General features: G+C 35.4%; 1 protein-coding gene across 1 annotated transcript in view; it reads right to left on the bottom strand.

Moving 5' to 3' along the window:
* The window catches only part of hacd1 (3-hydroxyacyl-CoA dehydratase 1), a 36,914-nt gene extending 20,645 nt beyond the window's left edge, over positions 1-16,269 (bottom strand). The window contains exons 1-4 of the mRNA XM_030123173.1: positions 16,074-16,269; positions 4,367-4,484; positions 4,257-4,275; positions 4,070-4,158 (exon numbers count right to left, since the gene is read on the bottom strand). Of these exons, the coding sequence (XP_029979033.1) occupies positions 4,070-4,158; positions 4,257-4,275; positions 4,367-4,484; positions 16,074-16,192 (345 nt within the window). The 5' untranslated portion in view covers positions 16,193-16,269. The remainder of the gene's footprint in view (positions 1-4,069; positions 4,159-4,256; positions 4,276-4,366; positions 4,485-16,073) is intronic.
* Between the last annotated feature and the right edge of the window lie 2,116 nt (positions 16,270-18,385).

Genomic DNA, 18,385 nt, shown 5'->3' with positions numbered 1-18,385 from the left:
AAGAGAACAGCCCAAATAATGATCCACTAAAAGAAAAAAAAAGAGAACAGCCCAAAAATATTATCCACTAGCCCAAAAAATTATCCACTATAAGAAAAAAAAGAGATCAGCCCAAAAAAATTATCCACTAGCCCAAAAAATTATCCACTATCTGTTTTTAAAATAACTTTATTTTTAGTGCATCAACCTCCACTTCCGGTGGGTTACTTCGTTAGCATTAGCCACATTAGCTGAAGGCCATAAAAATTTTAAGCCTATGCTTTTATTTTGTCTGCTGGCCTTAATTTTAAAGCAAGAAACCTTTCGGGTAAACAGTGCCCTCTTAACTGAAAACATGGATGATGTTTTTCTTTTCTTATGGTGGATAATTTTTTGGGCTAGTGGATAATTTTTTGGCCTGTTCTATTTTTTTTCTTATAGTGGATAATTTTTTGGCCTGTTCTATTTTTTTTCTTATAGTGGATATTTTTTTGGGCTGTTCTCTTTTTTTCATTTAGTGGATAATTTTTTGGCCTGTTCTATTTTTTTTCTTATAGTGGATAATTTTTTGGCCTGTTCTTTTTTTTTCTTATATGGATAATTTTTTGGCCTGTTCTATTTTTTTTCTTATAGTGGATAATTTTTTGGCCTGTTCTATTTTTTTTCTTATAGTGGATATTTTTTTTGGGCTGTTCTCTTTTTTTCATTTAGTGGATAATTTTTTGGCCTGTTCTATTTTTTTTCTTATAGTGGATAATTTTTTGGGCTGTTCTTTTTTTTTCTTATATGGATAATTTTTTTGGGCTGTTGCACTTCTGGGCCACCGCACTTTCCAGTGACACTACAAGACTGTCATTAATGAGGAAGGAGGCAGAACTGCTACTTTTGAAAAGGAATTACCAATTTGTTAGACATGTTTGTGTTATATTATGCTTTTGTTTGTTCAAAACTAATAATATTTGAGCATTGAGACCCAATGTATCAAATATGATACAAAATTGAAACTCATACATGGAAATTGATATTTGAAAAAAACATTTTTGGTTGTTCAGAAGGACCAATAAAGGCTCCAGTTTCAAAGAACTGGAATTCTCTGTCAGTGATTTAATGGTTCAGGTTTTACCGGGTTAACTGGCACAGCTTCGCGCAAAACTGTCTGCAGTTGTTGTGGCGAGGACGCAGCATAGGCCCAACCAAAGGCAACACGGAGAACCAATATGTTTTGCTCGCATCAACATTTTGGGAATGATGGAAGAAAAAAAATTGAGAGTATCTACCCAGCAATGCCATTTTAGAACTTCTAGCTGAACCAGAGATGATTTGGGTCCAGTCACAAGGAGGAGTCATGCAATACCTTCTATGACTAATCTCCTCACAACATTACCATTAGTGCTGGCGTATCCCAGAGTAGTTTTTCCAGCGTACTATCTCCATGACGACAACCAGTAGCGCACGCAAAATCCTCATTTAAATAGGGCGGTCTCCAAAACTTGGCACCTGTTGTCGTTTACGCTGGCAATCTTAGTTGATCACCCGTGACATGCAGATCAATAGCACGCGCATTTTTTAGCGCAAGCAAGCAAATCTGTTCCCGTTATTTGCGATCTTAGTAAATCAGGCCCTTTGAGTATTTATTTTTAATAACTGACTAATAGACAGATACAAAATGACTCCTTGCATAAATATGATTCACAGCCAATAAGAGTCACTTAAACTTTAAAAGTTCATAGTTAATTTTCACCACAGGAACACAAAGGAAACAGCCTAAAAAAACAGTTATTCACAGATAGAGAGGGTGATTATGACTACAGACAGAAACTACATATGAAACATTTCACTAGAACAAATCTTAAACGGATGCATTATTTCATGTTGTGGAGTGGTTTAATGGAATAATAATAAAAAAAAAAAAAAATAATAATAATAATAATAATAATAATAATAATAATGGATTGGATTTATATTGCGGTTTTCTAGACACCCAAGGCGCTTTACATTATTGACCCATTATTCATTTGCTCTCACATTCTCCCTCTGGTGGTGGTGGAATAGAATGGATCTAAGTATCAAACAGTGTGAAAACATCACAAAATTTAAAAACATGAATAAAAACCTTATTTTCCAGATATATAGTAACACTGAACATGAGTACAGCAGTAATAGTTACTGATGGTATGTAATCATCTGTTCTAATTTTTCTAATTTAATGACTGGCCTGTTCTTTAAATGGACTGTATACATTAGCTACATTAGTCCAGTCGTGTAAAACTGGGGTTGGACAGTACAAACTCGGCTCTTCCTGCTCCTTTTCACACATAAAGTATTGTTAAAAAGCCACAATGAAGTTGTTTTACATTTGTGTGATATTTGTTTTCTATTTGGTTGATTTATTTCCATATATTGGAGTGTTCTTTTAAATCTGGAATTTCTTTTGCCTACCTATGTTCAAAATAAAATCTATCTATATCTATATCTATATCTATATCTATATCTATATCTATAAAACAGAAGCAGCAAAACTTGCGAAAACAAAACCTTTTGGCCCTGACTGAACACTGTTAAGTGTTCATCCTCAAAGACATAAACAGTATCTATTGACCTAAAATATGAAATAACTTGTCAACTACTAATCCTATCAATGCATGTCAATACTCCAGGTAAAATGCAGGATCTCAGCTTTTCATCATCAGATATGGACGTCACCATTGTTTGACTTAGAGGTGGAAACACTACTGTTTTCTGCAAAACTGTTTACATGACCATAAAAATCCAGTAACTGGGGGTAATCAGATAACTGTAATAGTCAGATCTGATGCATTTACTTGACTCACACTTTGTATTACTGTCTTCCACTCATGTTTGATTACGTCAGTAAAATTTCCTCTTATGTTTTCATCTCTTTTTTTACAGGTGCAGATGCAAAAGAACAAAATAAATCAGATTAATGGGTATACATGCCCGAAGACATCAGGGTATTGGGGAGAAATCCAGACATTTTAATCTGATTTCTAATAATCAGATTGCTGTTGTTATCTAATAAAACCTGATCACTAATAATCTGACAACTCCAGAAATCAGATCATAATCAGAGTTTTATGTTCAGTTAATGATATATTTTGCTAAAAAAAAGTCACTTTTCTTCAGTTTTATCTGTTTTGATATAATAACCTTTGAATTTCCTCTGAGCTTCTATAAACATCTACATGATCAGTAAATTTAATACAGAAAAAGACTGGATTTTCACTGAAAAATGCTAAATGCAGAGGATAATATTGTAATAAATTATGATAAATCACTGATGAAAAGTTAGATGTCCAGGACAACAGATGGAAATTAGCTTCTCTGCTAAATCTGGTGCATGGATCTTGTTCTTTGTAATTAATGCCAATACACACTGTCCTGTAACTAAATTAAAAAAAAAAAAAATGTAAAGAAACCTGAAGTGGACACAAAAATAGTTCTAGGTTTTTAAGGGTTAAAATAAGATTAAAGTTCGACCTAAAGATTTATTTTCAGTGATGGAAATATAATATTACTTATCTATTTATTTATTTATTTATTTATTTATTTATTTATTTAACCTGTTCCATAATACAGTCAAAGAAAAAATTATTAGACCATCAAAAATCATCAAAAACAATCGTTATGCAATCCAGTACTAACTCCTGTGTGTATCATGTGACTAAAACAGACAGAAAAGAAAACATGGAATGCCTAAAAGCACTGTTTTTGTCAGTACAATGCCATAGATATTGATGTAAGACCTGAAGTGATTTTGGTTATTATCAAGAAAACATGGAAACTGGCTAAATATCAACTCTTAAATTAAACTTTTATGAGATATTTTTGTTGTTACCATTATATTTGTCCAAACAAATGTACCTTTAATTGTACCAGGTATTAAAATGAAGAAGAAATGGGTGGTCTAATAATTTTTTCTGCGACTGTATGCTGGGATCATCTGATGTATAATTGAGCAGAACTGCAAAACTAAACTAAATCAAACTAAACTAAACTAAAGGTAGAGTAATGGTGGAGGTAAAAACTAGGATTAAAGCTGTTGTTCAGAGTGTGTGTGCATCATATTCACCTGTCTGATGCTGTTGGTTATGAACCAAACCATGAAAATCCTTGAACATACTTGAACCCCAGTTACAATCACAGAAGTCCTCACGATTCCTGTGGCGACGCCCAAACAAACCACACATCACCAGTGTACATCTGGACAGGTACTGGCATGTAAACCAGGTTATAATACAACCAAAATCATGACTTACCAACAGCGCAATGTCCCACCTGTAATAAAAAACATGCACAAGTTAAATCTTAATGGGTTATCCTCAGCATTAGAACGACACAGCCAGTGTAATCCTACTCAAAGTTTTACCTCAACTAACGCAAAGGTCTGGAAAAACTTGAGTGTCCTTGCTATACTTCTGTACAGACCCTTGTGTGTTCCTTTCTGGATGTAGAAGCGGATCATTGCCATAGCCAAGACGAGCCACCTGCACAAAAGAACACAGGAAGATTGATTTAAAAAACAGACATTAAACAACATTACAGAAATAGTCAGAAAAAAAAGGGTTAAGCTGGAACCTCAACCTCACTGCATCTCTGAACTCAAATTTCTTATATACAGGGTGGGGAAGCAAAATGTACAATATTTTGAGGCAGGGATTGAAAGACAGTGTATGACCAATTAGTTTATTTGAAAGTCATGAGAATTTAAATCTTCAAATCATATTTTACTGCATTTCTAACGGTCTTGTTGTCTACCTCAAGTTCAATTGCCATTTTTCTCATGGATTTGGTTGGATCCTTTAGGATTTTGGATTTGAGAGCTTTAATAAAAGCTTTGGTACGTTTTTTGTTGCTTCCTCCACTTCCAGACTTTCTCGTAATAGTTTTGCTCATAGTCATTCTCTTCTTTCCATTATAAACAGTCTTTATGGACACTCCAACTATTTTTGAAATCTCCTTTGGTGTGACGAGTGCATTCAGCAAATCACACACTCTTTGACGTTTGCTTTCCTGATTACTCATATGGGCAAAAGTTTGTGAAAAGGTATGGATAATAGTGTTAGGTATGATTATGACATCAATATATGTTTGGTTTCAAAACAATTGACGTAGTGTCTGCTGAGAAAAAAAACAACTAAATGTTCATTGTAAATTTTGCTTCCCCACCCTGTATATCAACTGCTTTATTTAAGATAAACTTTATTAACTCTTTCAAGCATGAATTAATATAAAAAATGAATGTGATTATTTCTCCTAAAAAGACATAAATGTGTGATACAACTGACTGTTTGAAGTTTAAACACAACTTTTGTTCCAAGTGTTTTTATTACATATTGAGTCATTCAGAAAAGTGCAATACAGTCATTATTTATTTATTTTTTTTACCCTTAACCCATGAGCATTCCCACTCTGTTGCGCCATAAAAGCTTAAACACAACTTTAATCATAAATATGTTTTTTTAACATAGTGTCTCCATAAAGATAACATATGATTGATTGGATTATTCCTGCCTGTGGTCATTAACCCTTTCATGCACAAATTATGAGAACCTTAATCAAAATTTTTTCCTGAGTGTTTTTATTCCTCTTTAGGCATGAAAACAATGTGATTGAAAATTTTCTTCTGAAAAAATAAAATAAAATAAAAAAATATATATATTTTTTTAAAATACATTTTAAAAAAATGTGAAAAAAAAAAAAAAAAATTAAAATTATTATGAAACTATTTTTCATGAAGTTGCAAAAATATCCATTCAGCTGGACACCATACATTTAATTTTTGACGCACACAAACATGTATTTACTGATAAATTGTGTGAAAACTCTGGGGAGGGCTTGTGATTCTAGGGTTTATGCTCAGGAGAGATCTACATAATGTTACCAATTCATGTCAGAAAAGATATGTAGTGTCTTAAAACTTTAATAAAGATATGTGTTAAAAAAAAAAAAAAAAAAAAAAACAGAAAAGAAAAGAACAACAAAATCCATGAAAATACAAGAGAACAGCTGTAGAATAGCTGTCCACTGTAATGACCAGTATGCATGAAAGGGTTAAACTGTTTAACTCCACCTTTGAACCACATAATTATAACTGCATACAACAATTTGCACACTTATATGTATATTTCTTTAATGATCACGGTGATAATATATTGTCTAGTACATATTGTCAAAATTGTTGTTCTAATTTTGTTTCTTACGAGAGTGTTTTGATATATATTTACTAGGGCTGTCAGAATTAATGCGTTAATGCAGATTAATCCATCATTGTGGTTAATCTGATTAAAAATTTCAACCCAATTAACCCATCTACAGTGCAGAATGACTCTGAGCGTCTCTGCCAACAGATTTCGGGTCAGTTTGTCCGAGTAGAGTTACTGTCGTGCATGAACAAATGGACAGTAGTAGTGGTAGTGACAGGCAGCAGAACCAACCCATAAAGATGGAAGACACTAAACAGCACGTTGGTCCTCTGGATGGAAATATGAGGACAAAAAAACCCAAGAAGGAACAGTCGACCAACATAAAGTATTATCCACACTCTGCAGGAAGGAGTTTTCTTTTCACCGAAGCACTTCCATCTTAAAATACCACATTAACATGAAGCATACGTTTGTCAGCGATTCTGCTAACACTTCAGCTAACATGTCGCCCAACTTGTGATAAACACTCTAAGTGCATTTATTTTCCCTTCTTTCTTGAGTCTGTTTGCTCATGCAAAATGAAACGCGATTAATATAGATTAAAAATGAATATTTAATTGTGATTAATCAAAATTAATCCACAGCAATCCTGTGATTAATCTGATTAAAAACTGTAATCGTTTGACAGCACTAATGTATATTTGTGTAGTTGGAGCTTTATATATGTATATATTCTTTTTTTTTTTCATTTCCTGTTGTATTGATAATTTCTTTCCTGCTACTTTTTATTATATTTGAAATGGAGCGACTGTAACACCCAATAATTCCCCCCTGGGATTAATGAAGTATTCTGATTGATTCTGATTAAACTTAATGTAAAATGTAACTGTGGATATATATTAATAATTAATCAGGCAATCTGTGTTGTAATTTTGGTTTTGTAGTATTATATCTAGACCACAAAGGGCTAATATTGCAAATATTATGGTTTTAAGTGAACTTGGAGTGATAGCTGTAGTGTACATAACTACATGGGTTCATATTCATATTTTCTACAGGAATTCAGCAAGAAAAAAAGGTTAAATATGTAAGACTCATGGCATTCATGTGACTGTTAGTGTGCATTTAAAGAAGTTTCATTACATATAATACTGACAGATTTATCTCATGAATAGGACTGTTTGGGTTTATAAGGTGTTAATGTTTGCTTCTCTGTATAAACGTGTACATTTGTGATTTAATTTCACTTTTCACTCTTCACATATAAATAAAAGCTTAGTTATGTTCTTCACTTTCTCAGCATGACTATTTTATAAGAAATTACAACATTGACAACATTTCAGATGTGACCAACACTCTAAATATTATCTCTCAAGCAGAAGACTAATTGTTTTTCAGCATTTATTTCCTTTAACTGACACTAACACTGAAGCTCTGCACACTGGCAGATACGTCCAGGTTTGACATCCACTTTTCCTTTGACACTTTATTGGGCAAGTGACTATTTTTGGTCATTTCCACATGCATTACAAGACAGTAATAGCAACAGTTCCAGTGAGGACAGCGAGTCTACAAACTCAGGTCCAATGTGGTCTACAGGGTCTGTAAGGTCCACCTCTGCATGAGCAGTGAGTGGACCTGCTTTGTTAGGTACCATGAAGTAATGGTACTAATGTAAGGAAGGATGTTCAAAGGGAGAACGTGGATGTGGACAGGGGTCTGGGTCATCTTTTGTTTGAGAACTGGATCCCAGTAGTTCGATTCCTTGGAATCGTTTGCCTGCCTGCTTAATGATTCTACTTATCGATTCCGCCTTCGTTGTACATGCGCGATGATGTCACGCGTATGCGGCAGTGTTTTGGTCAGAATGTAGCCAACATGGTGTTGAGACAGAAACAGTCTAAACAGACGACACCAGGTCCACTGGAACACTGTCAAAGCTTCCATTTCTTCAAAAGGGTGGAATCCCTCCAATATGTTCAAACATTTGTCCACAGCATGTGAATCATTCACAGGAATGTCACGTATTTGATACGCTACTTAGCGACGCTTGTGAATGTAGCGGCAGAGTGAACACCAGGAGGTCATCCAGGCCCAGTTCTGGTTCCGGTGCGGGCGACAAACGTCGTACCCCCTCAAATACAAGTTTCTGAACGTAGGGGAAAAGAAATGAGGTGCACAACAACGGGAGACGGGCCGAGTCAAACCGGTTCCACATGGTAGAAATGCAGCAATAGAGGAATTAGTAAAGAGTCTTTAGTTTCACTTTCACTGCCCCCCCACCCCCAAACCGGGCCCGGCGTCATCTGTTATTATTTGCACATACTGTATATGTTATATTTTCTGTGCAAATGGAAATTTAAAAGGCAGTTAATGCAAACACACCCGCTTGCACTCGTTTATTTTCTCACCCAATGAAAATTGATGAGGGAATCGATAAGGAATAATAATACGCAAAATCGATAATGGAATTGGAATCGTTAAATTCTTATCGATTCCCATCCCTAGTTCTAATGTTCTAAAACACATGTTCCTTTCACCTTATATCTGTCTCTCTTGTATTTTTTTACATTTACTTCTTGTATTTTTTTTTTTTCCATTTATGGGTAAGGAACCAAATATGGTAACTTCATTGACCTTGATTTTCTACATGACAATAAAAATTTTGAAAAATTTCACAAAAGTAATTGTCTTGGGTTAACACAGTAGTTCCCAACATTTTTTGGCTCGTGACCCCATTTTAACATCACAAATTTCTGCCGATCCCAGACATCCAACACGGAGACATTCTTTTTTTTGCTAAAATTAGTTTGTTTTTGATCATGTAATACTTTGCTATACTATATTGTAAATAAACATGCATTTTAGATGACATTTAGGCTATATAATAATGTATATAATGCACTTTTTTGGTGTCTGTTTCTCAGTTTCTCTTGGACATGTCTTAGCGGGGCCAGGTGGGCGAAGAAATCTATCCATTCTCTGTTCAGTCTGGTTTTCTGACTGCGACTGTGTTCAGGCAGGTTGAAGCGTAGTAACGCACGCGGTCACATGATCAGGTCAATCAAGATATGCCCTCACAGATATTATATCCTGCTTTTTTTTTATTATTATTTCTTTTTATAGGAAAATTGAGTGGTGTTTTAATTATAATGAAATACATATTGAATCATTAAAAAATATTTTTATTAGTAATTTTTTTTTTTTAATCAATTACTAGAAATTTCAGGCGACCCCATGTGAATTCCAGGTGACCCCAAAGTTGAAAAACACTGGGTTAACATCTTATTCCCATGCTCTCGCTCCGACACAAAACACAGAACAGAAACGGAACAGACCTGGTGATGTGATCCATGAGGAGCTGCTATTACGACAAAACCGTGACAACCACAAGACCCTCCTCTGTTTCTCTTTTAATATTCGTTGCACTGATATGAAGAAGCTCCCCAATTTCGTTATACAATGTATAATGACAATAAAGAGCATTCCATTCCATTCCATTTCCTCATGTAGAGGATGGCATACGACAGCTGATATGACTGGTATGGTTTTATGTGCTGAGGTAATGACACTTCCCTGGTATTTGTTCATTTTTTGACATAATAGTTGCTTTTGTATTGAGTCATGGAAAAGTTAAACGCTCCTATTTATGATTAATAACACTAGTCTGTAATTTAGGGTTAAATCTTACATACTTTGATAAGATGAATTAGAAAAGAAATGACACAAGTGCTGGTTGACTAATGTTTTCGAGACATATGATCAAGCGTTCTTCCGTATAAACATAGATCAGGGGTGTCAAAGTCATTTTAGTTCAGGGGCCAAATCCAGCCCAATGTGATCTCATGTGGACCAGTAAAAGAATAACATAAGAACCTGTAAATAATGACAAGTCCAAACTTTACTTTATGTTTTAGACGGAAAAAAGTGAAATTACATCATGAAAATATTTACATCTACAAAGCTATCCTTTAAAAATGTGAATAACATGAACAAACTGAAATTTCTGATGCAGAATAAGTGCAATTTTAACAATATTATGTGTCAGTTTATCATTTACACATGTGCATTACAACATACAAATACACAACATATTTAGTAACAGGCAGAATATTGGTAAAAAATACACTTACTTCTCTTAACACATTTCAGGTTTTCAATATTTGTTCAGGTTAATCAGATTTTTTGTGAAAGGATAGATTTCCAATATGAATATTTTCATGTAATTTTACTTTTTTACATACAAAAAAATAATTTTTTAGCATCTTTTATTGTTAATGTCTTTAGTGTAATTTTTGCATTTTACAGATTCATCCCACGGTCCGGATTGGACCCTTTGGCGGGTCGGTTTTAGCCAACAGGCCATATGTTTGACACCCCTGACATAAATTGATATAGATTTATATAAGTTATATCATAGTAGAGGTCCTATATTAAAATAATCTGAACGCGGTTTCTTTCTAATGTGCAGAGTTTTGTAGTAAAATTGGACGCTTGGCAAAAAACATCACTTTTGAGTCAAATCCAGTCTGTTATTAATACAATATTCTTAAAAACTAAAGTCAACTATAACACTTTTTGACTTCATTTTTCCTCATCAGTAATATAAATTTGGAAAAGTTTCACTGCTTTTATTTTGGAAGCATTTTGTTCGTAGACCAGTGTAATTAGTACATGACAAATAAATAAATGTCATAGTTGACTTAATTTTTTTAAGGGTGAACTTTTTTTTATTTGGGGTGAGACACTACTTCAGCTCAAGTGTTATATATGATAAGCCTTAAAAATCTAAATAGTACATTTGTGGTTCACCCAGTCCTTGGTTGGTCAGTTTTTTATTATTATTATTTTGTTTTGGTGGAGGGCATGTGTTAACAGCTAATTTGCTAATTGACTTATCAGTTATTCCACCTTAAAAATGAATTAAACTGCCCTGGTGCATCTTGAAAACTGAGGCAGACTACCACTTTTGACCGAATTTTTCTTTATTTATAACACAAATTTAGTAAGTGCATACTGCTTTAATTCTGCTTTTTAGACGAGCATAATGAGCACATGATGAATTAATGCATGTTTTCATGTGGTTATCATTAAAAATAATTAGGACTGTCAAAATTAACGCCTTAACGCGGATTAATCCATCATCATGATTAATCTGATTAAAAATGCTAATGCCACGCTACATCTAGAAAGATTAAGGTATTATAATGATGATAGAGGCAAAGTGTTCGATCAGATATAGGACCCTGAGTTAAAATTTCTTCAGTGAGGTGACTGATGTGAGTGACTGACCTTGTTGTTTTCTGCATTACATACACTTTACTTTCTTTTATTTGATATACGATTACTGATTTGTAGCGTATTAATTTACTGTTGTCAGGACTGTGTTGCTGTCATTGATGTGCAGGAGGGTTGTTTTATGTTTATGTATTTTTTTGTAAAAATGAAAAAATGAATAAATATATATTAAAAAAAATAAAGTTAATGCCATTAACCCATCTGCAGTGCACAAGGACTCTGAACATCTCTGCCAACACATTTGGGACAGTTTGTCCATGTAGAGTTAGCGTCGCGCACGAACAAATGGTCAGTTGATCTGGTAGTGGCAGGCAGCAGAACCAACACATAAAGATGGAAGATGCTAAACAGCACGTTGACCCTCTGGATGGAAATATGAGGACCAGGGATGTAAACAGTAAATCAACCATCAATTAACTGTCGATAAGAATTTGCTCGGTTAAATTATTAGTTGTCATTTAATTGCCCTTTTCCACGGCGGGATTTATGATGTTGACAGTAGGGGGCGCCACTGCCCAAACTAGGCTTCATCGCTGAAGTTGAATAAAGGGGAAGTCCACCTGTCCACACCTGCCCACACCTGCCCACACCTGCCCACACCTGTCCACACCTGCCCACACCTGCCCACACCTGTCCACACCTGCCCACACCTGTCCAAAGGCTGCCAGTTTGTCCACGCTGAAATCATGTCAGCATTGCAAAGTCACAAATGCTCATTTCTTCTAAAGTCGCCCTCTTCAGATGCATTGATTTGACTGAATTTCTCTGCAGAATTTCTTCAGTTCTACTCCATAACTGTCATTGCCGGTACTGTATCCAATGGTACAATACATCAATCATTAAGGAATATGACATGCTTTTTTCATGAAGTATATAAACAATATTTAGTTTTTATTCTTCTCGACCCTATTGAAAGAGAAATTCAGGGTCTCAGGAAAATCGCAGTTTATCAGTTAATCATTAATCAATCGATAAGGTCAACCAGCTAATGATTGATGGATTGATTGATAATTTGCATGAGGACAAAAAAAACAAAACAAGACAGAACAGTCGATTGACATGAAGTATTATTTACACTCTGCGGGAAGGAGGTTTCTTTTTACCAAAGCACTTCCACCTTAAAATACCACATTAACGCTGGGATTAATGCTAACACTTTGGCTAATGTGTCGCCCGGCTTACAACAACCACGTGAAGTGAATATATGTCCCTTCTTTCTTGAGTCTGTTTGATCATGCAAAATGAAACGCGATTAATATAGATTAAAAATGAATGATATTTAATTGTGATTAATCAAAATTAATCCACAGCAACCCTGTGATTAATCTGATTAAAAATTGTAATCTTTTGAAAGCACTAAAAATAATACAGACAATCAATGAGTCAAAGCAGTAACCATAGTTAACTTCTTTTTTTAAGAGTGACTTTATTTTTATTTGGGGTGAGAGTGATAATAAATTTAGCTTTACTACATACAGGTGCACATGTCATGTTTATGATGCTGTTTCTGCTACCGTGTTACATTAAGGGTTTTAAGTGTTTTAAAACCTAAATGCTACACCGTCCATGACAGTGCATCTTAAAAACTGAAGCCAGATACCACTTTGGACTTCATTTGTCTTTATTAGTGCCCAAATTGGGTCAGGCGTCACTGCTTTGGTTCATTTTGGTTGTACACCAGTAAAATGAGTACAATCGTAGCCAAACATTTGGAGAATGACACAAGTTTTGATTTAAAGCTCTTAAATTTCCACGTTTCTGAAGTACATTGAAGAACAATTAGAAGTATTATATACTGTAGGTTTCAAGGACTTTCATTAACAAATAAATAGGGGTGGAAGAAAATATCGGTTCTGCAATATATTGCAATATTTCATTTCACAATGCAGTATCGATATTAAAAAGTACTGTATTGATATTTTTAGGTATTTATTCAAATGCAGATATTGTGGAAGTTCATTTTTGTTTTTTATATTTTATTCATTATTATTTAACACTCTTTTATTAAATAATATTAGTTCCTTTGTTGGCATTGCACAAAAATAATGTTATAATGTTAGTTATGAACTAACAGAATATGAACATTTGAACAGGATCTGAAACTGTAATGTCTGTAAAACATAATTTAATTTTGAACAGGAACATTTTGTGATATAGCATTTAATCCTATTCTGATCAAATAAAAATGTGTTTAATATTTGTGCACATTTCTGGTGTAATTCAATTCTTCCAGGAAATAATCTTTAAAATAAATAAATAAATAAATAAATAAAATAAAATAAAAAATTGCCTTTTAACAGTATCATGATATATAGTGATATATCATATCGTATCGTGATCCTAGTATTGTGATTTGTATCTTATCTCCAGATTCTTGCCGATTCACAGCCCTACAAATCCATCACATCTGAGTAAAGAATCTATTCCCAAAACTTGTACCCACGACTGTACATGACAAAATAATACATGTTTTAAGGCAACTGAGTGTAAATATTCTTATTCTTATTTATGTATCTGTCAGAGCTCTGTGTCTGTCCCTGTGTGACAACAAAACACAGATGGAAGACTCTGGTTATTATTGCTTCTAAGAACTATTTTTTGCTCATCCATACATAACTGGACCTTAGAGTGTTCTTCTGTACTACACTGTAAAAAATGACTGTAGAATTAACACCAAAAAGTTGTAAAATTGCAACGTAAAAAAACTGTAAGTGACAATACAAAGCAAAGTTGTTTATTTGAAAAGATTTTTGTGTTAAAGATTAAATCAAATACAGCTGTAGTTTTTACAGGAAGAGTATGTGAACAAAACCAGATTTGTATGTCGAAATGATGTATTTCTATTGTTTTTAGAAAATAAAACTGTAAATTGAAAAACAATGCGGTGCCGTTTAAATTGTAAGACCATAATGTTGAAATAATGCCCAATTTGCTTTATATATATCAGTTATAAAACAGTAAGCATTTAACAATGTAACATTTTAAACTTGTAAACTATTGGGTTGGTAGAGTTGGTAGAGCGGCTCGTCCAATAACCAAACGGTTGGTGGTTCGAATCCTAGCTCCGACTGTCCACATGTCCAAGTGTCCATGGAAGACACTGAACCCTAAATTGCTCCCAGTTGGACCTGGTGGTTTTGGAAAGTGCTTTGGACACCATGAAGGTGGAGAAAATGTGCTACATAAGTGCAGTCCATTTACCATTAAAATCCAATGTTAAATCTACATGTTTAAACTGTTAAATCTACATGTTACTCTGTAAATATGTTTACAGTTGGATGTGTTTTCTACAGTATTTTTCTGGAAACCACAGCTGCCAGTTTTTATCCATAAAAACAACAGGATTTTTTTTACAGTGTACATACAGTGGTCTAAATCAGTTTGACTTTAGTCCATGTAGTGCTTTAGACTCAAACACCTGCTTTAAGCAACAGTAAAATAGAATAAAATACCTGAGGAGGGGCCACTGACCCCTTCACCCCCCCCCCCCAGATCAGGATCACACAAACACAGACTCACACCAGAGTGTCAGGGTGTCCTTCCTTCACCACCCACAAAGTGTGTTGTTGTTGTTCAAAAATGTGCCCATTGAGCATTTCCCAGTCCCAGACCTGGGCTCCAGTGTCAGCCCCCTCCGTCTATACTTATCACTGCATTTGTTCATTTTGCTTGTACACCAGTATAATGAGTACAGTCGTAGCCAAACATTTGGAGAATGACACAAGTTTTGATTTAAAGTTCTTAAATTTCCACGTTTCTGAAGTACATTCATGAACTCTATTATTTCGGTTTCAAGGACTTTCATTTGCAAATAAATCACATCTGAGTACAGAATCTGTTTGTGTCATTCCCATAACTTGTACCCACGACTGTACATGACAAAATAATACAGTTTTAAGACAACAGAGTGTAATTATTATTATTATTATTATTTATGTATCTATGGAACTATTTTTTGCTCATCCATCTATAACTGGACCTTACAGTGTTCTTACATACAGTGGTCTAAATCAGTCTGACTTTAGTCCATGTAGTGCTTTAGACTCAAACACCTGCTTTAAGTGACAGTAAAACAGAATAAAATACCTGAGGAGGGGCCACTGACCCCTTCACCCCCCCAGATCAGGATCACACAAACACAGACTCTCACTACACTGTCAGGGTGTCCTTCCTTCACCACCCACAAAGTGTGTTGTTGTTGTTCAAAAATGTGCCCATTGAGCATTTCCCAGTCCCAGACCTGGGCTCCAGTGTCAGCCCCCTCCGTCTATACTTATCACTGCCACTGTGGGACGCGCACTGGGGCCTTTGACGCGGACACCACGCCGTCAGCCCTATTTGGACACGGCTGCAGCGCCAGTGTACCACTTTAACCCAACACCATTCATTCATTACGCACAATACACCCAAATACGCACGGCTTTTCCGATGCGGATCACTCCCAAACGTCTTGAGTGCGCATTGTATGAGCGCATGTTTGGCGCTGGCGCTAAATCCAGCCGCTGAACAGGCACTTTGAGCCTGACACACACAGTCCTATAAACAGCAACACACGCTTACAGTTTTTTGGGAGCGGCTGAACTTGTGCGCTTTTCTTATTAATAGGCGACAGCGGCGGAAGAACGCACGTACCCGGCGGTCATGGCGATGTTGTAGAAAGTCAGCCATGCGGTAGCGAGGGCGCTTTTGGTTCTCTTCTTGTTGTTGTTTTCCTTCTCGTCCACCGTGCCGTCCTCCTCGCCGGACGCCATGGTACGCCAGGGTGGGGAAGTCAGGAAAGGAGCAGACAGCTGGGGCCGGTGGGGAGGGGAGCGGAGGGGTCATCCATCCATCTATCCGCCCACGGAGACGCGCTCTCTCGCGGGACTAGTGCTGCAACAAGTGCGTGGCCTGCCGGTGCCAGTGGGTCAGTGACTCCAAAAACACTAAAGCACAGGTGTCAAACATGCGGTCCGGGGGCCAAATCCGGCCCGCCAAAGGGTCCAGTCCGGCCCTTGGGATGAATTTGTGAAATGCAAAAATTACACTAAGATATGAACAATCCTTTTGCACTGAACAAAAATATAAATGCACCACTTTTGTTTTTGCTCCCATTTTTCATGAGCTGAACTCAAAGATCTAAAAACTTTTTCTGTGTACACACAAGGTTTATTTCTCTCAAATATTGTTCACAAATCTGTTTAAATTTGTGTTAGTGAACACTTCTTCTTTGCTGAGATAATCCATCCACCTCACAGGTGTGGCATATCAAGATGCTGATTAGACAGCAGGATTTTTGCACAGGTGTGACTTAGGCTGGCCACAATAAAAGGCCACTCCAAAATGTGCAGTTTTATCACACAGCACAATACCACAGATGTCACAAGTTTTGAGGGAATATGCATTTGGCATGCTGACTTCAGGAATCTCCACCAGAGCTTTTGCCTGTGAATTGAATGTTCATTTCTCTACCATAAGCCATCTCCAAAGCTGTTTCAGAGAATTCATGAAGAAGACTGTGCGAGGAAAATGGTGGTCACACCAAATACTGACTGGTTTTCTGACCCCCCTGGACCACCCAATACCGTAAAACTGCACATTTTAGAGTGGCCTTTTATTGTGGCCAGCCTAAGTCACACCTGTGCAATAATCCTGCTGTCTAATCAGCATCTTGATATGCCACACCTGTGAGGTGGATGGATTATCTCAGCAAAGGACAAAGGAGAAGTGCTCACTAACACAGATTTAGACAAATTTATGAACAATATTTGAGAGAAACAGGCCTTTTGTGTACATAGAAAAAGTTTTAGATCTTTGAGTTCAGCTCATGAAAAATGGGAGCAAAAACAAAAGTGGTACGTTTATATTTTTGTTCAGTGTAGTTCAGGTTCCACATTCAGACCAATTCAATCTCCAGTGGGCAGGACCAGTCAAATATTATCATAATAACACATAAATAATGACAACTCCAAATTTTTCTCTTTGCAAATGTAAATATTGTCATGTATTTACACTAAAACAAAGTATAATTTCACAAAAAATGAGAATAACCTGAACAAATATGAACATTTTGAAACGTCTGAAGTGCAACTTTACCAATATTCTGCCTGTTATTAAATCTTTTGTGTATTTGTAGATCCACTGTGATCTGTAAGTTCTAATGTACATGTGTAAATGATAAACTGAAGGATAATACTGTTAAAATTACACTTATTTTTTCCAATTTGTTCATGTTATTCACATCTTTTGAAAGGATAGTTTGTAGATGTAAACCTTTTCATAATGTAAATTCACTTTTTTCACTCTAAAACAGAGAAAAGTTTGGAGTTGACATTATTTATATATTATTACATAATTATTTTACTGGTTCGGCCCACTGCAGGTCAAATTTAGCTGAATGTGGAACTGAACTAAAATGAGTTTGACACCCCTGCACTAAAGGAACAATAAGGTGTGGAGTGGAAGTGTCACAGTGGGATGGCACAAGGATGGTGATAAAAAAAAAAAAAGGGGGAGAGCAGTTGTAGAGGGGGCCAACCTGACCGGAAGTGGAGCCACACATGATTTATTCAACACACATCAGATTATTGTACGATATTTTAAATGCATGAGGAAAATAAATTTAAAAAAATATATATTAACCTCCTAAGACCCACTGTCCACATTTGTAGACAAGAGTTTCACAACTTTATACAAAAATAAATAAATAAATAAATAAGAAAAGTAAACTGTCCACCACAAAGGACATTCCATAAAATTTTTAAAAACTGCATCTGAAAAAACTGTTGCATCATGATGTTTCCAATAAAGGCACTTATTTAATAAAACAACAAAAAAAAAACTGGAACTTTGCTGACATGTCCTGGGTCTTAGGAGGTTAAAAAAAAAAGGAAAAAAAAAAAAAGAATATAGGATTTAATGCTATATCACAAAATTTTCCTGTGTTAAAACTTAAATTATGTTTT

Source organism: Sphaeramia orbicularis, chromosome 20 (assembly GCF_902148855.1).
Source record: "Sphaeramia orbicularis chromosome 20, fSphaOr1.1, whole genome shotgun sequence".
Classification (NCBI taxonomy): Eukaryota; Metazoa; Chordata; class Actinopteri; order Kurtiformes; family Apogonidae; genus Sphaeramia; species Sphaeramia orbicularis.
This window is presented reverse-complemented; position numbering and strand designations above follow the sequence as displayed.